This window comes from Acanthochromis polyacanthus, chromosome 20 (genome assembly GCF_021347895.1).
Source record: "Acanthochromis polyacanthus isolate Apoly-LR-REF ecotype Palm Island chromosome 20, KAUST_Apoly_ChrSc, whole genome shotgun sequence".
In the NCBI taxonomy this organism is placed as follows: domain Eukaryota; kingdom Metazoa; phylum Chordata; class Actinopteri; family Pomacentridae; genus Acanthochromis; species Acanthochromis polyacanthus.
The window spans coordinates 6,866,030-6,889,395 of NC_067132.1; the positions used below are offsets into that span (position 1 = coordinate 6,866,030).

General features: G+C 41.6%; 1 protein-coding gene across 12 annotated transcripts in view; it reads right to left on the minus strand.

The window, feature by feature from the left end:
• Positions 1–23,366, minus strand: part of LOC110954165 (microtubule-associated protein 4) — a 178,409-nt gene that overhangs the window by 60,920 nt on the left and 94,123 nt on the right. For 11 of the 12 annotated variants that reach the window (XM_051940808.1, XM_051940802.1, XM_051940804.1 and 8 more), the window contains 2 exons: positions 21,501–21,689; positions 11,780–13,243 (listed from right to left, as the gene is read on the minus strand). In XM_051940808.1, coding sequence (XP_051796768.1) covers positions 11,780–13,243; positions 21,501–21,689 — 1,653 coding nt within the window. The remainder of the gene's footprint in view (positions 1–11,779; positions 13,244–21,500; positions 21,690–23,366) is intronic. The other variant, XM_051940812.1, reaches the window with a different exon arrangement.

Genomic DNA, 23,366 nt, shown 5'->3' on the forward strand with positions numbered 1-23,366 from the left:
AGCATGTGGTCTGTTTAGCTAACAGAACCGACCCGCTGTACCTTCTATTGAGAACAGGGCTGTTCACTCTCCTGTGGCTGTAATAGTCCAATTATCTTGTCTTGTTCTTTTGTCCTTTGATTTTTAGTGTCACTGAGATGAATTTGCTGCTGAAGACATTTCTCATCCTGCTTCAGTAAGATGTGTATAATGAACGTAAGCTACAGATTCACAGAGAGTTTACTCATGAGCTACTATGTCCGAAACTGCCAGATAGCAAGACTTTTTACAAAAATATGAAAAATTTCTCTGCTGTGGCCTGAATACAGACAGGCCATTTTTTTCTGTTATGCTAATTCACCTCTGAAAGGCAGGAATAGAAAGACAGAGTGATGATCATAGGTGTGGAGGAGGAGGAGGACAATCTCAGCAGGGGGTGTTGGAGTGAGACGGTCTTTAGTGACGTCTATTTATAGCTCAATCGCATCTCCTCTGCAGGCCGTCACAACACCCCCACTCTCACTAAACATCCATTGTTTCCTCGGTAGCCCCTCTTCACTTAGCCGCCAAAGCAACTGTCTCCTGTTGCTATGGCAACTGGCTCCTCATCAGTGTGCCAGCTCCAGCCACGTGGGGGGTTGGGGGAAATGGTTTGGGGGCATGTTTGGTGGTGAAGGTGGGGAGTCAGGGGCTGATGGAGGGAGGATAGATGATGGCAATAAAAGCCAGCAGTGTGTATAAGTGTGTGTTGGTCTGCAGGAATAGGCGGAGGGTTATTAATATGCTATAAACCCCAAGGAGGGTATTCCACGATGCTAATCTACTCTGCCTGTTGAGAGATGTCAAAGATTGTTCTTCAGTCAGTAAAATCTTTGTATTAATTAAAGACATCTGGCAAGAAAGTTGATCCTTGAAAACCAATCTGAGATAAGAAAGACGTCTGTACCATATCCTCTCTGTGGAAGGGGGATTTCTGGCTTCTTGTCCGAACCAGGAATCTAAGGACAGACTGTAAAAAGTGTTGAAAAACTCTCAATTTGTTATATTTGACTATTGGACACTTAGTCCATATGTATTTGAGTGTCAGTTTTCTCTCACAGTCCAAGGACAAGTCAAATTAGGTTAAGTCAAGAGTCTAAATGAGTTGTCGGTGGAAATGTGAGTGTGGATTCAATAAATCAAGTGAAAATCTTCAAAAGTTGTTGTCTTTTTTAGTACAAAATCCTCTCTCTCAAACTCAATATGGAAACATGGTCAATATTTGTATTGTTTCTATGAAAAAGACTGCACCTTGACTAACTCAAACAGCTGGGGTCTCATAAGCTTCAGATGAACTGATGATCTACTTTGCTGTAGACTGTGGATTTTCACCCCATCTCTTACTCTGGGAGCACATTAGGTAGAGATCCTTTAAAGACCAGTAGAAACACAAAGGAACTACAGCAAGCTAAACCTATTGCTGTTTACATATGGGCAAAGACACTTCACTGCTGTTGTAAGACACACTAAAGCTTTGTCATTTCACTCCCTGTATTTTCATCTTGGTCATTACAAGGACTGGCCATATACTGTATGCTTTGTCTTGCTTCTTCTAGAACAGTCTAGGCAACCCTGATCTTCAACTTGATATGAGAACATTTGCAGATATTTTTATGCTACCCTTCATTTCAAGAAAAAATGTTGACAGTAGAGAAATGTTCATAAAGGCTAACCTGGCAATATCAGAACGGTGGGATACTGCATGACTGAGAAACTGGTAAAAATAGGGAAAAGTTTGCTACTTACAACCCTCCCATCCCTAGACAAAGGTTCCCCAAAAGCCATCCTGAGCTCCCTTCACCTAGGATCCCCACTGATTCCTTGTGCACTGCGATGACCTGCACTATCTGTGGACCAAAACTTTTAAATCATTGTATACAAACACTACCGTTAAAGTTTGGTGTCACTCAGACAATTCCATGTTTTCCATGAAAACTCCCACTTTTATCCATGTGCTAACATAACTGCACAAGGGTTTTCTAATCATCAACGAGCCTTTGAACACCATTAGCTAACACAATGTAGCATTAGAACACAGGAGTGATGGCTGCTGGAAATGTTCCTCTGTACCCCTATGGAGATATTCCATTAAAAATCAGCTGTTTCCAGCTAGAATCATCATTTACCATATCAACAATGTCTACACTGGATTTATCATTCATTTCATGGTATCTTTACTGAAAAAAGAAAGTATTTTCTTTCAAAAATAAGGACATTTCTAAGTGAACCTAAACTGCTGAATGGTAGTGGATGTTGAGTCACATGGGAGAGATCAAATGCTGGTAAAAATGCGGCTATAAAAACATTGAGATGTATGAATATAAGCTTGGTAATTTTCATTTCATTTAAGTCAATCATCTCAGCTTGTATTCCCATCTACTCATCACACCACACCAGACTTTATTCTCAGTTCATCCATCTGCCGTTCACTGTCTCCTTGCAATGTCTCATGACTTTAAAAAAAGAACAGGACTGCATTAGCCTAAACAGCACATTATTTAGAGGAGAAAGAGCCTCACTGATTTTTATTAATTAATGACATAATAACCAGTGGCTCTACTGTTCCCTATGCAGCAGCTAAGCCTGCTGGTGTTCATCATTCATAATAAATGAATCTCATGGGCTCAGCTGATGAAGGCAGATCTGCTAAATCCCACTGTTCTCGATAAATGTCTATTTCATATGAGCCTGAACACACATGAAAAGACATTGACATCCAACAGCAGTTTTCTGCTCCTCCTACCATTGCCCTCAATATCCCAGCAGCCATGTAGTTTTTCAGCAGCACAGAACATTGAGTTCCTGCGCCAAAACCAAAAGCTGATTGGACAGGGAACCACGCTGACTGAGACGAAATCAATCTACCAAACACAGAATGACAAGGAAAATGGAAAATGTGACATTCATGCTGGTCAGCATTAATATCAGCTGCCATGTCTGTCACATTACTCTGGATTTGTCCAAACAGCCAGTTCCCAGGATGTGAGGAAAATGAATGAATTGACTGAGAATCTGTGGTATATTGAAAAGTGATGGAGGGCAGAAGGATATCTAAATTAAGAACGTGTTTTTTCAAATAAGACTGTTCCTCTGCATGGAAAGGTTTGCTATCGGTCCACAGCAAGGGGCACTGAGAGACTGGATTTGAATTCAGTGCTGCCATCACAATGACAAGAACTGTGTTTACATCCAAGTGCTTTTATGTTCATTTCAATCCTGAAATTAATCAAATAACTTTAACTTTGGGCTGCGGTGCAACATAAAGAGACTTCATGAATAAATGATGGCATGCACCAAGCATGTGATTTCACTAAACAATAAGGTTTCTGCTCCATTTCAGAGACAGTAATAGTGGCGCTGTGTGGCCAGTGAAAACGCTCTAATCCCCTTCAGAGTAGCACATTAACAAAAAAACACCTTTAAGGATTAACTTCTTGTTTTCCAGTGGATAAATGGCATTGAATAATGAATCAGCAGTTTATCCTAAAGAAATAAATAATAATAATCACTTAATGTGTGAACAGAAACTGTCGTCAAAACACGTTTTGTCTTGAGGATTTTCTTTGATGGAAGATCTTGAAAGTTTGTGGTTTTATACTTTTTGTTGCATAAATCTGATTTAAAATAGCATCAAAGTCCTTTAATTACAAAAAATGTGAGCCAAAAAATGTTACATGGATGCTAATTTATTTATGCAGAAAAATGATTCAATATTAGATAAATTTATGAGAGCCTTGGCTTTCAGTGTCTGGTGTGACTCAGCTGAACATTTACCTGCTGATCAGTACTGCTCATCAGTTGGAAGTATTTTAGTCCATCTTCCCGTTTCATCACATAAACTGTTCACTTCAGGCCCTTTTACAACATTTCTACTCGATGACGGCCATGATGTTCACTTGGGCATTCAAAACATTCGCTTCCGTCTTCTTTAACTCTTTGCGTTTCAGTAGAAGTCAACAGCAGTCCATGTTTGGTTTATATCCTTAGTTCAAACTGCCTGGTGGGGAGGTAAACTGGAACAGCCATCTCTGCACAGGTGAGGGGGTCTAAGCACTACTTATGAAGTATTTCTAGCTCGGTCCTAAGATCCTTCCCCAGGCAGACCATGATACTACCACCACCATGTATCACCGATGGAATAAGGCTGAAGTGTTTTCTTCCTCCAAACATAATTCTTCTCATTTCTAACAAAACATTCTACTTTAGTCTAAACCGTCCACAACACATTTCAGTTGGACTAGTGACGTCACTACAGTAGAGTCTGAAGCTGTCTAACATAACATCTCTTATACACTATGGAAATAGCGTCTTTTAGGACTTGTTCTTATGCTTTGACTTGTTGGTTTGGTGCTTTTGCACAGTGTTGTGTTTTAACATTGTGTAGCACAGGTCCCTTAGTGTTGTTTGTCTGTGAATAGTGCTGTTTTGTTCCGTTATTTGAGGAGAGGTGACCCTGTGACTCACTTAGATTACCTGTATAAAAGAAGGTCAAATTAAAAAATGTGTGTGTTTGACAGGATTGTAAATTATGGCCGATTTGCGGCAGATTTAGACGTTAAGATAGCAGCTATATGGAAAGAAAAGAAGACTAAATGGGGTTTTGTGTCAGAGTTGTTGTAACCTGCTGTCCCTGCTGTTGGAGTTACAGAAAAAAGTCAGCTCTTCATTACATCTCAGGTGGCATTTTAATCCCATTTCTAGTCCGGATTAGTCAACTTGTTGGAGAGCCAGACACTCATCAACACTTCACCACTTTCCTCCTTTCTAAGGCTCTCTGTCAGGTTGCTGGAGGATTAACTCTCACACCAGTCATCCATCTCACTGTCCTCCTCTTTAAATACAGCTTTCAGTTTCTACTGCAGACTGAGCGGAGAAAGATTCTTTCAATATAACTTGACACACAGACGCTATGAACTGGAAGTTTGCAGCTTGATTGTCTGGGACTCAACTCAGACAATCCTTCAATGACATTTAGTCAAAACACTGTTCATGAGTCTTCCCTCCTTCCTCCTCTCCCTGTCTCCACCTCTGTTCCCTCTGCAGTTGGATGAATCCATATTCCACACGCTGCTACAGATATGCCTGTCTTGTTTACCTTTCTTGCATAATTAAGATGCTGAAAGGGAAGCCGTTTCTCACTGAGGTCTGTACACTACAAAAGCTTGCCAAAACCCTCTACCACTAAATCCTAGACAGCGCTGTCTTTTTCTAGATGTTGTTCCTTCACCCTGCTTGTGCTCCTGTTTGTTTCCTCTGGGTTTCCATCAGAACAAAAGAGACAGACAATTTCTGCTGTATTATTCTGTCAGCAACAACAAATTACTGACAAATGCAGCCCCACTGCCTCCAGGTCATTAGTGCTGAAAAAGCACTATTTAACTCTATTTATAAGCACCTCTTTAAACTCCACACAGCAGATTCATGAGAGGAACAAAACCAAAGAATGAAAGAGGGCAAGGAAAAACTAAAGACAGGGGAAGATAAATGAAAAGTCGACTGTTTAGCATCAATAGAGTGAGGAAAAAAGATTCTAGTCACTCCATAGCTTTGGTGTGACTTTAATAAATAAATCTCACAGTTCTTTGTCCTGGATGCAGAGATGAATTCTTTTTATCCATTTATTGCATCATATGGGGATCTAATTGTGGTTAACAGGTCGCAATAAGGGCAAACCACATCATTAGTCATGAAGTAAAAAGAGGAAAATCCAGTAATGATCCCAGACTAAACTATTTATGTCTCAACTTATTAACTTTATAGAACGCATTCAGAACAGCCACAGATCACATAAAATATGCTGACATTAACCAGTGGAACAGTAGAGAGTTTTTTTCATGTCTATGTCATAGTTTTATGGCGAGTTTGTGCCAAGCAGAAGCTGTACTGTCAGAGTTTCATTGACTGCAGCATCTGTTGCTGCTCCTTCAGCAGCTCTGACTGATCCTTAGTCTCTATGGCAACCCCTCCTCCCAGCTCTGCTCCTCTCCCAAAGCCATTTCATGTCTCTCAAACAAATCAAACTTTTGACCTTCCTCAACATTTTACATTTCCATTTAGCCCTTCATGATCTTGTTGGTAGAAAAAAAAAGGTCACGATTATCAATGACTTCTTGACCTTAATTTCACTTGAAAACATTCATACGTGGTTACCGACATAATCTGAGAGTTCTGCATCCTTTATAAGGAGTCAAGTTCAGGATTATTGGATAATCTTCTGTATAAGAACATACAGATTTGGAACATGTTATAAATAACATACAGATTTGGACCATCTTAAAGGTACCTTTAGTTTCCAGAACAACTTCAGTGTTGCCTGCCATGGATTTACACATATATGTAACTAATAAGATGAATGGAACATTTTTTTTCAAGAATACAGATCATATGTTCAGCTGTGCCTCCCAAACAACCCTTATGACGCTCACAAAATATATTTACATGAACATTTTCTGAAATGCTGCTTTCATGATGAACATCTGGTTTGCTTCTGTCTTTATTTAAACCCCTAAAAGCTCCTCTCTGTGTATAAAAGTTGCATATAAAGAAATATTTTCCATGAAAATAATCCCTCCCTGCCTTTCAATGGCTTATATGACTGACACTATGTACATACTGCTCAGTCCTTGTGGCCTGTATGAAAGTATTTCAAGGGTTTCCTAAAATTTTTCACCATCTGTATTTCATTTTTCAAGTGCCTCAAATAATACTAGCATGAGAAATGTGGAAAATACCGCAACTACAGTATATATTTATGTATAGTTGCTGGTTGTGCAACAGACTTTTCTCTTCTGCTCCTTGGTCATATTTAAAGTACATAAAAATGATCCCATGCTGGCAACAACACGACATGCTACCTAATGGAACTTTACAGTAACTTAAAGAACATCTTCTATCTTTGTATTGAGGCTGCAAGTCTGTAGGAGCAGATGACTGCATATAGGTTCTATCTACACATCTGTATGTTTACCTGTTTATGTGCATCTTGTTTATCTGCTTAAATATTTCAGTCATACCTGTTTGACTCTGTGTTTACGCCTCTCAGCCTCTGCATCTTTAAGTCTGTTCAGCCCTAAACCTTCTAGCTTTTCTTTACCTCTCTCTGTTTCTTGTTTTTCTCTGGACATTCCTCTGCTTCTCATTTGTTTGTTTCCTGTCATTTTATTTTGTTATTTCCTCTGAGATGATCTCAGCATTGTGGCTGGGCCTCTTCTGTTCTCAGATGCTTTCGCCTGCACATCTATAGCTATTTAGCGGCTGCTGAATCTGCAAAACACACTTCTTGTAATACTCTTTTACACGCAAAATCCAAAACACAGAGACAGCTTCAGATAAATGCAACTTCCTGAGAGAGCCAGCTACTTGCCTGTGCTGTGATACAGGTTAAAAACATGAGGCTGACTATCTCTGTGCTTACACACTGAAATATTGCTTCCTCCACACAAACACTGCATCAGAACCTTAAGACACACATCCTCAGATGCATGTGAACAAATATAATGTGCATTTAATTTTCTCCTTCACTGCAAAGCTGACATTATGAATGTGACTTATCAGGGCACTGATGTATGACATACCGTACAGCATAGACCTACTTTAGAGCTACTCGCTGCCTCAGTGAGGTTCAGGACATGGAGATCCTGCACTAAACTGGTCTTCTCTTTTCTGTTTATCGTGGAAAAGTTTTAGACTGACTGACTCACATTCTAACAATAGCGCCAGCAACACATCACAACGCTTCCCCCAAAGCCATCAGAAGACATGAGCTAACCTCTGTTCATGGACAGGGCCATACTGTACACATGTCCCTCCTTGGCCACCATCTAACAGTTTGTGCTCCTAAACAACAGCAAAGAGCACTATGTGGTAAAAATGGACCGCAGATACAGTATATTCACGCCTGCCTGCTTTCTGGGGATTTGTGTTTGTCCCCAAGTAGATTGTAGACTCAGTTGTGCTCTGTCTGTATGTGTTTTCAGCACACAGGAGCACAGCAATGCTACATATGTGACTGTTATACCGGCTCTATACTGTGTTTTGGCTCCATCTGAGGGAGAAGGAGGAGTGCTGGTAGAGAACACGTATTGTTGAGATGTGGCCTGAATGCTCCTCCTGGTTATTTTGGTCCTGCGCCTACTTTTTATATGAATTAATAAGTTTAGAAGTGACAGGAAATGTGTAGAAACAGAAATGGTGAGTTTGGGGCCAGAGGTGGAAAAGAAACTTAAGTATATTTTATGTGATTGCAGCCAACAGGAGTGGGATCTGAGGTCCAAAATTGGGGCAAAGGTTTATTCTGACTGGATCTTAACCTAAAATCCTACATAAAAAAGCACTTTAAAAGAATACTTGTGTTTTTAGAATAGTACTATTTTTTAAGTATAGCTTCTTGCTGCAGTGCTTCAATATATAATTGTAAAATACAAAAAAGCAAATTAAACTCAAAAATACAGTAAACAGATGTAAGTGAATGTACAGTATGGAGTTGGTAGTGCGTGTGTGGGTAGATATGTAGACACGTCTTTGTATTGTGGGTTTCCTATTAATAGTTTAGCAGGTAGATAATGAGGTAGACTGAAAACCAGCCACAAAGATCCACTCTGAAGTTGAAACAATCTAGATGTGAATACAGCTTTATCTTCTTCCAAAGACACACAGTGGATTCGACGTCCATATCCGCTTCTAGTAAGAGCTTTCTGGGCCTCTCTACTTCACATGACAGGGGTGGATAGAGGGAATAATAGCCACACTGTGGGCTCTCTGGATCCTCTGGTTTACCTCCTAAACCTCATCATGATCGTGGCTGAGGTTCACATCTCGATCTAGACTGGTCCCCCTCTTTTTTTATTCCTGTGTGTCTCTTTTTCATCACAAGAAGGTTTATAAACTGTCCTTATCCATTCAGCATCAGGAAACAAGTCTTCTCACAGCACCCCTTATTCTCTCCTTCTCTTTCCTCTAGAGGAGAAGAACATTTTCTGTTTCCCTTCCAAACCCTTTTTTCTGACTCCATGTACTGTTCTCCCCATCTGTAATCCTCGAAAGTCTTTCTTCTTGTTCTTTATTTTGCTGCACACGTCTTCTTATCTTTTCTGCAGTGCTTAAATACTACTCTTGGTGACAAAGACCCACCCTGGATGCTGACAAAAGGTCTTATTACATAGAGAAGACAGAGCCAGCTGCACTCAGCTCTCTGTCTTACAGGTTTTCTATCCTGTGTACACACATTCAATAAAGCACATACATGTTGCATGTACCAGTACATAAGCAGTGTGTACACTTCATGTGAATCAAATCACTATCTGAAACACTAATGGACAGAGATATGTATGTGTGAACACCTACAACACGCATATCAGTAAAACAAATTCATGAACAACTATTTAGTAGATGAAAAAATACAAACAACATACATCAAGCCAGCAGATCTGCAAATGATTTGTATCTGTGTGACCTCGAAAGTGAACAAATTCTAATGCCAGCCCCTGTGTTGTTGAGAAAGGATGTTGGGGGTGTGTACACTGATCAGAGCTGCTTAATAGGCAGGTTCAATGCTGCACTGTTCCTGTGGTGAGCTGAAGGCTGCTTCGGTCCTCATTATGGCCTCCGATGGGAGGCAGCAAGTGTTGAAATGAAGGACGAGGAAATGAATCCTCTGGAACTCTGGATCTCCATAAATCACAGCAACACATCACACAAAACACACCTCAGTTCCTCTTGTGAGGAACAAACACACACATGCAGCCATGCTACCGTGGGCACATCCACGAATGAAAGACACTGAAACAGCCACATATCAGGATGAAGTAATATATAGAAGTGACATCCACACACCCACTCACACACAGAAAAGCACCAGAGTCAACTGATTCTATTTTTAGCTTCCCATCTCTGCCTGCTGTAAACATTCTTATTCCCAGTCTGCTGAACACTCTTCCCCTATTCACGTTGCTGTGCTGAAAGTTCCTTATACATGGAAACAAGAGCTTGGTCTCCATCTGGGCTACCTCTTCAGTCTGACAACTCTTGATTTACATGTAACACTGAGTCAGACTGTTCTATTTTTTAGCAAAAGCTTCACTATTCCCCAGTCTGATGAAACCTCTTCCTAATGAGTCACTCACACACAAATCTATTCTCTATTACAAAGAAGAACTTGCCATAAAACTGACAGCTTTCATTTCACAACTTTGTCTGCTTTAAGGTAAACTGAAACCATAATAATTCACCATTCCATTCATGTTCTGCCCAAGTATGTCCAAGATAGAGCTGCAATGTAGTCCAGGAGGGCAAGGTATTAGGACAGGTAGTAAAGGCATTCCTCTGCCCAGTACATCTTACAGTTCCTCCTGGGGGATCCCAAGACTTTTCCAGTCCAGATGGAACATACAATCCCTCCAGTATTTTCTGGGTAAAACCATGGCTGTCCTTTAACTAAACTGGCCATAAAAACTCTTAAGGGAAACATCCAAGAAGCATTATCATCACAAGTTGGAACCACCACACCAAACATGATGTCATCTGGATGTCTGAAGTTCTCATCCTGTCTTTTGGCCTGAGGCCAGCACTAGTATCTGCAACTTCATCTGTTAAACCATAACCCATGATCATATCAAAGAGCTGAAAACACAAATACCAGTACAGATGTGGAGTGACACTGCTGGCCTAGGCTTGATTCAGCCAAGAGGGCAGCAACATCTGTCCCCCCCTTATTTCACCAAAATCTTTGGACATCCTAACCACGAAAACCATCAATGGGAGAAGCACCAGGGGAACAAAAAATCATGACTTGACTCAATGCTGAGAATGCTTGCTTTGACATTAACACCTGTCTTATTGATGCATTTTGCATGCGACAAGCATGTGTCCATCATTCTGTAATCATTCTGACAACAAACCTCAGCAGAGATTCAAGAAACAAAACAGCAAAGCCATAAGAGGAATGAAAACAACACTCACCTACGGTGGAGACGCAGCAGAGGAAGAGATCATCACGGAACATGGAAAGTAAAATCAACAAAAACATAAATTACAATTTGGTATTTCTGAAAAGTTATACTCTCAGAAGACACACCAAGATGTGAGACGTTGGTGCAAAAACATCACTGGTGAATCAACATGACACCAACAAGGTGCTTTCCTTCACCTAGTTTTCTAGTAGAGGTTATACAGACACACAGCTACAGTAGAGAGGAAAACAGTAAACTGGACACAGGAGAGAGAAGACAGTGTGACCCCTTGATGCAAAGGAAAGGGAACATGATTATCGTGTTAATACACCTGGACAGAAGAGAAAATGAGAAAGTTGGTTTTGAACTGGTGAAGATGCCGACTGGTATCACAAAAGAGAGAGCCTGTGGGGTGGTTAGTAGCAGCACCTGTCAACAACAACACTGGGAATCATGAGAACACTCCAGCAGGGAACACTGGGAATTAAGATACTCACAGGTTAAAGTCAAGCCAGTCCACAGCCCCAGTGGTCAATAAGTCCATGCGTTAGTCACTCACAAACAGTCCACACTGGACAAGCCAATAAGCACCAGCCAAGTTTAGACAAATGTGTCCATGCAAGGAACAGTACTAATGGGTTGAATTATTAATCTAGAAGACACACAAGCAATCAATCCTGCCCAGAAAAGCGAAACAAGTTTGAAATACTGGAACTAACTGAGCTGGATGGAAACATCATGCATGGCAAACATTTGTCTTTCTATCGTAGCTACTCTATGTACTTCTACTCTGTCCAGGGCTGACTACAACCAACCTTCAATGGGGACAACTTGAGGGACCACGGTTGGTTCTTCATTGGGATCAGCAAAGCTGGGAAAGAAGGGTTTAGCTGCAGGGTTAAGACCAGATCCTGGAGGTCCCAGAGCATTGACTGATGGAGGGGAAGAGGGGGTTGTGACAGTGGATGTCTGTGGAGAGAACTTCTTAGCTTCTGGGGAGGTGGGACTTTTAACAGATGATGAGGATGATGAAGAACGTGACTTCTTGGACTGTTTCTGGGCTGATTTGGCATCTTTGTGCTCTTTGGGTTGAAACTCTTGTGCTGTGGTTTTGGGGGAGCGGAGAGGTGCTGGGCTCGGGGTGTCGAAGGACAGGCCTAAAGGTAGCGGATGACCTGAAGTGCTCATGTCACTGAAGTCAAACAGCTCACTATTGCTGCTCATGTTGGAGTCATTCAGAAGCCATGAGGCATCAGAAGGTGACAGAGGTGGGGCTGAGGCTAACACCTCACCTTTGGGGGAGAGGCCTGGGCTAGCCTGGGAGTCAGGGCTGAAGGCTGAGGTGTCTCCCCCTGGCAGGCCTTGTATGCAAGACTCTTGGAGGGAACTAGTGTTGTCAAACATGCCGCTGTCAACCATATCACCACCTGCTGCTTCATTCTCTGGAGAGAAAGGTGGAGAGAAGGGCTGGTTGCTGTGGCCCAAGCTGGTGTTTTCAGTATCCATCAGGAGGTCAAATGGATCCTCAGATGGAGGAGCCACATTGAAAGAGCCCAGTGTTGTGCTGTTGTTGGTGGAGGGCATTGTGAATGGAGCTGCTGTGGCCTTCAGCTCACTGTTCAGGACCAGTGGACTAATGGTGGCGACTGTTGTGGAGAACAGATCCTCAGAGAGAGGGGCAGGGATCAGGCCCTCACCCGAATACATCTCCTTTTTCCAGGGGCTGATGTCCAAGTCTGCCTCCAGGTGTACATGAGCTGCACCGCCAAGATCCATCATCACCTCCTCTGTAATCTGAGAAGCTGCTGCAGATGAAGGAATAAACGGTTCTGCCATCACCCCCCACTCCTCTGGAAGCTTCTTCCTGTTCTTACCCCTTTTGCCTCGGCCTCCACTCTTTCCAAGCTGCTCCTCCCAGCCACCCTCTCCTCTGTCCCTCCTCGGGCCGATCCTATGATAGAACTCCTCTGCTGGGGGAGTGTTTTCTCCCAGTGCTTGCATTTCACCATGGCCTCTGCTCTCAACATGTTCGTAAGATCCCTCATCTTTCTGTCGTCTTTTCTTCTTCTTCTTTTGCTTCCGGTCTGACCCTTCTCCATCCCTTTCATCGCCTCCAGCATAGGCGGCACTCTCACGGCTCGGCCAACTGTCAGGCGCTTCGTCAGGACTGGCTGCAAGATTGCTGGCATGTCGACTGATCACCGAGGAGACACTGGGAGTGAAAGGGAGGTCTGACGATAGGCAGTCGGCCTGGTCTGGCCAGCAGTCGCCTAAGGCACCTTGTTGTGGATGAAGAGGGGAAAGTTTAAAGTTGGGGAGGTGGATATGAACTCCTTAGTCTAACTCAAACACAAGATAACAGAGAAACTTCAGATCACATCAGCAATGCAAAAACAACACAGCAGAGAAGACTGTAATACCAAAAGTACACAAACATTTACTGCAAACAGTTCTTTAGAGTTTAAATTACTGTAGCTGTCACAGTTATTTATATTCAGTGAGATGGTGGGCGGCTGACAAGATGACAAAATGGATCAGACACAGCAGAAAAGCATCTGGATGGATTCAATCCAAGGCCAGGAGGGGCGCACATTGTTCCAAATAGTTCTGCCTTCATCCCCACAGCCTGTGGGTTCCTGCTTTCATTAATCTGTTATCCTTCAGTCAAAACAAGAAACATGGTGTGTGTTTTAATAATCTGTAAATAGAAATAAAGAAAAACCCTGAGGGAAAATCTAACTAAGCCGTGATAGCATTAAAATATCCTCTATACCAGTGCTGACTGAGAATTAAGCACAAATATGCGCTCTGATGCTGGTGAGCAGTGATTAAATGATGTGGAGGACAGGATACCTTTAGGTGGCTGATTCAGATACCTCAGGGTCTCACTCACACAAGAGAGGGCAGGTTTCACATGTATATAGATACATATATGTGTGTGTGCGTATGTGTGTGTGTGTGTGTGTGTGTGTGTGTGTGCGCGCGTCTGTACATGCTAATAAAGGTGAGCATCCATTACAGTGTGTCCTACCTGTACCCATATGTGGACACAGAGAAAGACACTCTAAGACAAAAACAATGCATAACGGTCCCACAGTAAAGAGTCGATTACAAACAGCTCTAACTAATCCTGTCTGTGTCAATTCTGGGTAAATGTATGACGAAATTTAGGCCTGATGGGAAATCATGATGGACAGCAGCAGTCAGTGTGATTTCAAGAAGGCAGACGGTAAAGAAGGGAGGAGGGATAGAGCGATAACAGGGGCAGAGGGGAGAATATCCGCTGAGACAGGGTTGGTTTCTACTTTGGCCCAGTTTGTTTCTAGATTTCTGTAACATACACACACATAAATATAGAGGAAGAGCTAAAGTGGAGCAGCTGTCAGGGCCTATACAGTGCTCTCTCTGGAGGGCCATATTTCATATTAACAAACTCAAGACAGAACTCTGCTCTCCATACTGCAGTAATTGGGAGAAGCAGAAAATCACATCAGCCGAATGCATCAGAATGACTTAAATGTTGCGTTGCACAACCTCATTAAACCAGGACAGTAAAATAGAACAACGGTCCGACTGTATGTACCTTACTGTAGTCACTCTGTAGAACAGTTAAAGATTACAAACTAGCAGCAACAGCTAAACATGTCTGTTCTCTAACGGTGCTTTGATTGAACTATCCTGCACACTGGAAGGAAGGTAAGAATTAAAAAGGACTTGTTTTTATTCCACAGCTGAATTAAAAAAATAATTGTCAGAATATTAATTTCCTTTTAACCGCTACCACATAGAAATGCATTTATCCAACATCTCAAAGAGTAACATTTAAATCAAAGAAAAGTTAAATTATCCACCATGCAACACCTAGAGCAGACTACCTACACCAGATCACTGATACTTTCAGGATGCCCCAGGATCCATACTGTCGTTCCTCCAGGCTACTGTCAAGCTCCTGTTCTGTTGGATCTGAACCTACGGACTCCTTATAATTCTGGTGTCATGGTCTACTCACTATGACATAATATCCCACTGTGCCTTATACCTACTATGTATTCAGTAGTGCAGTGTATGCTGAACTGAAAAGGTCAATTATTCCAGTTCTCCTTTGTTTCTTTTCCTTTTTTTCAGCCTACCCTCTAACATGGTAATTATAGTCAGAAGTACAGAGCCATGAGAAAGTATGTGTCCCCTTCTTGAATTTTTATTTATTTTTTTAATATTTCCACCACTTAAATGTTAAAGACCATCAAACAAATGTCAATACTAGATAAAGACATCCAAAGTAAACAACAAATCCAGTTTTTAAATGATGATTTAATGTTTAAAGGGAAAAAAGCTATCCAGACCTACCTGGCGCTATGTGACAATTGTCGTCTGTCTGTCTGTCTGTCTGTCTGTAACATTACTCAAAAACAGACTAACGGATTTGCATGAAATTTTCAGGGAAGGTCAGAAATGACAGAAGGACCAAGTGATTAGATTTTGGCAGTGATGCGGCTTATAGTCTGGATCAACAGATTTGTTAAAGATTTCTGTATCATTTCGAGGCAGTGGCACGGCGTGACTGTAATCATGACAACAAGTGAACACTACATCAGCTGCCTGCTGACGATCACATGATTGTGATCCTACTACAAATTAACCGCCGGGGACTTATCAAGACTTATCTGTCAGAAAACACAAGGAACAACTGATTAAATTATGGGGGTGTTTCTGAGTCCCATCAACTCCCGCCCGCTACATACATGTGAGTCGGTATTCGTACATAATGAACACATGCCTGTGTTCAGTGCAAAGTCATTTTGTTTGTGGGTACACCTATATTAAATGGCCAGATTCTATGTTACCGTGAATTTTGCCACAGATTTTTTCAAGATGAAAGAAGTAGGGGGCAATAAGATGCCCCCCTACTTCTTCAAGCCAGATCAGAAAATTGGGGCTGATGTGTACTACAAATTTCTGAGATACACGGTTTTGCCCTGGCTGAAGGCCACCTACCCTGACAACAACTATGTGTGGCAGCAAGATGGGGCTCCTGCTCACACATCAATCAAGGTTCAAAAGTTCTGTGAGTAGAATATGGCAAACTTCTGGCCCAAAGGCATTTGGCCCCCGAACTCACCTGATCTAAACCCCCTGGATTTTTTTCTGATGGGGCGCCATTGAGTTGAGGACTAATGCCACCTCTCATGCCAATATGGATTTACTTAAGGCTGCATTCTCCAGGGAATGGGAGGCCTACCCCAAGAAGGATATCAGGAGGGCCTGAATTTGTGTTCTTCAAGAAATCAGAAAATTCATCAAAATTCCAAAGAATAAAAAAATATACCCATTTATAGTTGTTTTTACCTGACAGGACATGTTTGCTTCCAACATCCTGTATTCTACGAACTGATGAGACCAAAGCTGAACTTTTTGGAAGGTGTGTGTCTTGCAGACAAAGAACATCATCAACAGTCAACATGGTGGTGGTAGTGTGATAGTTTGAGGACCTGGACGACTTGCTGTGATTGATGGAACCATGAATTCTACTCTCTACCAGAAAATCCTGAATGAGAATATGCCTCCATCAGTTTCTAACCTCAAGCTGTAGTACACTTGGGTTCTACGGCAGAACAATGATCCAAAACACACCAGCAAGTCGACTTCTGAATGGCCTAAAAAACAAAATGAAGGCTTTGGAGTAGCCTCGTCAAAGTCTGAACTTGAATCCATATGAAATGCTGGCAGGACCTTAGAAAGGCAGTTTATGCAGGAAATCCCTCCAGTGTTGTTGAATAAAAGCAACTCTGCAAAGAAGGGTGAACCAAAATATTTCCACAGAGATGTGACAGTTCTAGAAACCATTGCTAAATTGCCCCTCTAAAGCTAACCAGTTATTAGCTTTAGGGGGGCAATTGTTTTTTCACTCAGGGCCAGGTAGCTTTAAACATTTTTTTTACTTAATAAATAAAATTACCATTTAAAAAATGAATTTTGTGTTTACTTGGGTTATCTTTGTCTGATATTTAAATTCGCTTTAAAGTAGGGAAAATATACAAAATAGTAAGAAATTGAGAATATTTACACATATTTTTAGTAGTATTTAACTGTATATTTCTCTAAGTATTTAGCAGTTCCAAATAGATGTAGGTGTACTGTTTGAGCATCATGTCTAACCTTTAGCATTTAATATTTCAGTCTGCTGATTCAGGATATCTCTGGATTCTGGGCTTTATTTTGGCTGTAATGCTGCTCAGATGACGCTGACAGGCTGTTCTCTCAGGTCAGTTATTGGAATTCAGCTCTGCTCTGCACTGTCACTCAGACACATGAGGTTTCAAGAATCTGCACTGTGCATCTTGTAGCAGGGAGCTGGTGTATGCCGCATTGCTGAGTCACCATGCGTTACCTAGTACCTCCACACACACACATCCACAGACTGTCTTAGTCAGTTTCAGGGTGGCAGCAAGAGGTTAGCGAGGAATAGTGGTCTCCATGTTCTGCTAGGAACTGATTAAAAACTTTGAATGAATGAAACATCTCTGAATACTGCAGAGTGAGTCGAGCTCTGCTAGTCAGCTGCAATGATCCCAAATCAGTTCTCAGATAGTGCCTGGGACCTTGACTTGCTATAACTGCAGCTCTTTGTTGGAGAGGCTTGGATGAAAACAGGCTTTGATTTGTGATTTGCTTTGTTCCACAGTTTATACAGTTTATAACTTCACACTCTCATCCAAATATTTTTTAGGCTATTTTTGAATCAGTGTCAAGTTTCCATCCATGAAACGCAACATTAGTGTGCAAATGTCTCACATTAAATAAGTGATGCTCTGGTCAGATGCATGGATCAGTACTAAAGCCAACCATGAAGGATTAACATTAACTGCATTCTTTCTAACAGCCAGCAGGGGGCTACTCGGTATTGAAGTCTATGAGAAATTGACCCTGGGTCTGATTTGATCTGTTCCATCAGGAAACATTGTCCGTCTCAGGTTGTTGTCAAATTCAAGGTTTCAAAACAGCTGACATCACTGTGTATAGTCTGAGTCAGAAGTATGTGAATGAGATTTAATTTAATTTAATTTGTTTTTATGATGGCAATGAGTATTGGCAGATGGTCTTAGATGAGGTTCAGAATCAGTATCAGCTGCATTAAAGTCCTGCTGTGTTTCCAGGGATAAGGTTACACAGACACAAGCTAAACAGCAACTGAGTTAAAATGCACAAAATGCAATTTTTACAGCTTTTGTACTCATGAGCTCTTGCTGGTTATTACATTATACCATCCACCACCCACAAGCTGAAGTAAGAAGGTCTGAGATGAGGGGCTGCACAGTTATTTGATGCCAAATTAATTCTAAAGCCAGAAGTTCACCAAATACCACTCTGATGTGTTCAGTACGGAGACCACCTGCTGTGTAGCATCCACCATGGAGGCTCAGCTGCTGTGAAGCTGTGCACGTCTACTTGGCTGTGTGTGTCTGCTAGTCTTTGTTAGGTGACACCAGCCACAGCATGGTGACAGCTACTACTCAGAGCTCTCTAGGACCAGATGTACATTGAAGTGGAAAGCCCGATGGTGTGATCGGGGTGGGGGCTGATTAAGAGAGGGAGGACAGTAAGAGACACAGACAGCTTCTCTCTCTAGGACAAACACACACAGATCCACACACACAAACATATTAACACACACTCAGAACATACATGCAGTATAGGACCTGAAGCTGAGGCATGATGGAGCACCCTATAGATGGCAGCATCAGATGTGCACTGACCTTGAGCTGCGTGACTAAATCACAGCGGAGTGTGTGTGTGTGTGTGCGTGTGTGTGTGTGTGTGTGTGGTGAGGGAGGAAATATAGGGAAGTACAGACAGACAGCTGACCTGTACAATGCACCACTCTGTGGAACAAATCAGCCAAAGCAGGGCAGCCATGTTCATACTGTATATGATCCATGGAGTAAACAGATCAGAGTAATGACTGCCGTGAGAGAGCAAGCAGGGAAGAAAACCTTTCACCATCCAGGGGCCGTATGGTTGGAAGAAGCACCACTGCAAACTGCTACAGAACTGGATCATTACAGTTTGAATGGCTCAAAGCAGCATTCCTCAATACTTACACCTGATCAGAGATGTACACTACCATTCAAAAGCTCACTTATAAATGTCCTTATTGTTGAAAGAACACCTTTTTTTCCAATGCAGATAGCATTAAATGAATGATAAATCAAGTGTAGACATTGTTCATGTGGTAAATGACTGTTCTAGCTGGAAACGGCTGATTTTAATGGAATATCTCTATAGGGGTGCAGAGGAACATTTCCAGCAACCATCACTCCTGTGTTCTAATGCTACATTGTGTTAGCTCATGGTGTTGAAAGGGTGACTGATGATTAGAAAACCCTTGTGCAGTTATGTTAGCACATGAATAAAAGTGTGAATTTTCATGGAAAACACGGAAGTTGTCTGGGTGATCCCAAACTTTTGAAAAGTAATTACTTCAGTCCTTTTCAGACCAGGGATACAAAACACTGTTGCTTCATTAATCTGTTACAGGGGTGGAATTCTGCCATTCAGTCAAATGTCACTTTGACTTTAATGTTCCTCACAGTTTATGTAATGGAGAGTAATGGTACACATACAGCAGGGATGTCAAACTCATTCCACAAAGGGCCGGTGTGGCTGCAGGTTTTTGTTCCAACTAAGCAGCATCACACCAGACCTGACTCATTTAATCAATCAATCTCAGTCTCCAAACAGGTGATTGGTCAGACTGTGTGCTCTAGGCTACAGCATTTAGTTCCAACATATCTACAGCACACAGTCTGACCAATCACCTGTGTGGAGACTGAGATCGGTTGATTAAATGAGTCACGTCTGGTGTGATGCTGCTTAGTTGGAACAAAAACCTGCAGCCACACCGGCCCTTTGTGGAATGAGTTTGACATCCCTGACATACAGTATTTGTTGCAGTCGCTAGATTGGACAGTTCACCACATGACAAAATAAGGCACTAATAAACAGAGATAGCTGCCTGTCAAACTAACCAAATAACTAACACTCTAGTGTATTCATGATTTCTTAATCACTGAAAATTCAATCCACATGTGATGACAATCTAAGTCCTACTTTAACAACAGGTAAATAAACATTCCAGCAGCTGTCACTCTAAGGATGGCTGCTTTGTACCTGTATGATCAGCTGATAAACTGTGATTCTGTGTGACAGCTCACCTGACTGAGGTAAAGACAACATTATAGATCCTTCTCTATCCCGTCTCCATGTCAGGGGATTCATGAAATTGCCGTGATTGCATAAAATGTGTACAACTCTCTCTTTTTGGAGACACTCACGTGGACTCTGCAGATATTTAGAAAACTAAGAAAAAAGTCCTCTACAAACAGTCAGAAGCAACAAGCTCCTAATTCTGTCCTAACTGCTGTAAAGTTTTATTTTGGTGGACATTTCAGTTTGAAAAAGACGTGAAATTGCAGCACAAAGTGAATTATGTAGAAGAAAAATGTATTAAATGTAGAAAAAGACGTTAGTCAATCAGTTACCACACCTTGACGTGGAGCCATTCGTTAGAACTGTGATGCAGAACTGTTGGTTGGTCTGACCTGATCAGATGGATGTCATGACTTTTATGGGGAGGTGAGCGGGGTACTCATTAAAACATGCTCAGATACCTTCAGATGAACAGAAAGCATGTCTGAAATGGGCTTTTGATTATTTTTAGTCCAAAGAGACAAAAGTACAACAGTGTTTGAAAGGTCAAAAGCAGAAAGGGGTCAGCCAAAGGAAGACTCAGTTCTTTTGTTTTTTTCAATTTGTCAAGTGGATAAATCCTTGTGAGAGGTCCTCATTTGACTGAACAGCTCTCTGTTCTGGTAATGTTCTGTGTAAAACACATTTTCCTGTCTTTACATGTAATGCATTTTAGAATACCAGTAAAAGTTAGATTTTAAAGCAAAACTATGTCACCTTCGAAAGATTACGTGACACAATTTTACTCTTTCAAATTAATAATTGAATTTCCATAAAACAGTTTCACAGTTTCAGCTGCAGTAATAGAGGCTGTTTAGAAACACTGCATGTTTTAAATAAGACAGACCATGATGTCTGCTGTTTAAAAGGATGCTGACTCCACTTAGTGAAACATTTAGAGTAGCTGCAGCTTCTGTTGCAGGTTTGAATCTGTTTACAGGACGAGCTCTGCAGCCTTTACTTACTAGAAACAAGAGCACTGGTGACCTGTTGGTACTCTGGATCTGCCACAACATATTTTGGGAACGGAAATGCTATCAGCAAAGAAAAATGCAATCTGATTACTTCCAATAAAAAGCTTCTTCAGAGCTGCTTAGAGAAACTTATGTTGTTGTCAAACTGTGGTTTACAAACGACATTCATCAAAGATTAAAGATACCATTGTGTTTTAATTAACCACGTGGGGAAAAAGGAGAGTTGAACTGGTCAGCTTCCAGGTGTGAGTACACATCCAGCATCAGAGCACAAATAAAAGCCCTGTGGAAGAGAAAGCGAGTTTATGAGTCGTACCTCCTGACAGATCCAGAGGGCTGCAAGGGACCTGGGGCTCAGGAAGCATGGGGCTATGCTCCTTGGGGGCATCGGACCCTGCTGTGGGGGTCAGATGTTGGGGCTCTGCTATACTTGGAGGCCTGTCTGCTTGGAGGGGTGCAGCTCCCACCTCCACAGTCACCCCCCTCCCTCCTGGCTGGGAGAAACCTGGGAACAACAGACAGGTATACAGGGTGAATACTGGGGAGCGGTGAGTAACCATCTCCTCATAGAAAGCTGTGATGGAACAAGTGGAAACAGAAAGAAGACAAAGAGGGAGAAAGCAGCAGAAGACAAAACAGCACATAGAATCAGTCATTCATCACAGGGCACTGTCTAGTGTCCCTATAGGTCTGAACAGGAATAGTATGGGTCAGGTAAATGAACAGAACCTGAAAGTCTATAAAGCTGTTCATGCTAATTGTGTAAATATGCATCCATGAATGAGATTATTCAAAGCTTCCTGCCTACATTCGTGCCTACTGTGTGTTCTGGTGGCTAAAGGGCTACAGACTCATTCTGTGGATGCTAGTGTCATCTGTATGAGTGTTTCTAAGGGAATGTGTTTGTGAGAAAGAGCGTGAGCGGTGCTGGAGCCTGCCGCAGTCCTTCGGTGGGCAGAGACGACAGGTCTCATTAAGGCGACAGGGAGAGCTGGCATGGTGGAAGGCATAACTCACCCTCAGAGCTCACTCTGGAGAGGACCAACTACAGTTACAGCTACATCTACAGCTCTGCATGCAACCAACAACCAGTCTTCATCAGGGTGGCTTCTACAACCACACATTCAGAAGTAAGGAGGGAAGTATAAGAGGTTTGGATATGAGAATAAGTATTTACAGCTGCTGCTATAATTCCCAGTGACTGAAGTTAATATACGCTTGTTTTTGATTGTCAGTCTCTTTTCTGAACACCAAATCTTGAGCTAAACAGAAACAAGGATGAAAAACTGACAAATCAGATGTACTATGAAAACTTAACTTCATGTACTGTACAGTATTTTTACTAATATATATACATATATATATATATATATATATATATATATATATATATATATATATATAAGCTCCTGGTTTTTCTAATGTGTCTGTTTTGTCTTTGTATAATGTACATGATGAATATTGAATCTCTATCTTTTATGATATTAATCAATCAAATCTAAACACCCTGTTGTGGAAGAACAAGATTCTGCCTAAACCTGTCCTCTACAGACATTTCTTCATGACATAACAGAGTTGCTGGACTATCTGGCATTATGACACAGATACCCTATCTGTGATGTTCTGAACAGCAGTTTTAAAGCTCAGTGGTTCCAACCCTGCCATCTTGACAGTTCCTGACTGCTTCCAACTCCGAGCTAATAATCCAAACATGATCAGATAGACCTGAGGTGGATCATGAAGTGTCTAATGGTTTTACCCACCTGTCACTCAAGTGCCAACACTGGTAACTATGCAGAACCTAAAGCCTTAATAAAATGTCAGCTGAATAAAAATGTAATTCCTGTGGAGTTGTGATGAATGGAAAAAATAGCTTCAGAGACCAGAATCGTTTTCAGAGTGCTGTTCTGTTTAGTCGGTGACTGAAACACTAGTAATGGAATGCTGTACTGTGACTGAAACTTCAATACATTTTCACTAAAAGATTATAACTTCAGCAGAATCAGACACTAAACTCAGCTCCTCATGTTGTTTAATAAGGCGCCCTCCAATTGACCAGGACCACGAAGCAGAACTCAGAAACATGATGACATTTCAATAATTTCATCCAGGATGAATAAAATACATCTTATCTTATTTCCTTTTCTTCAGTATTATAGGTACTGAGGGCAGCGTAAATTTG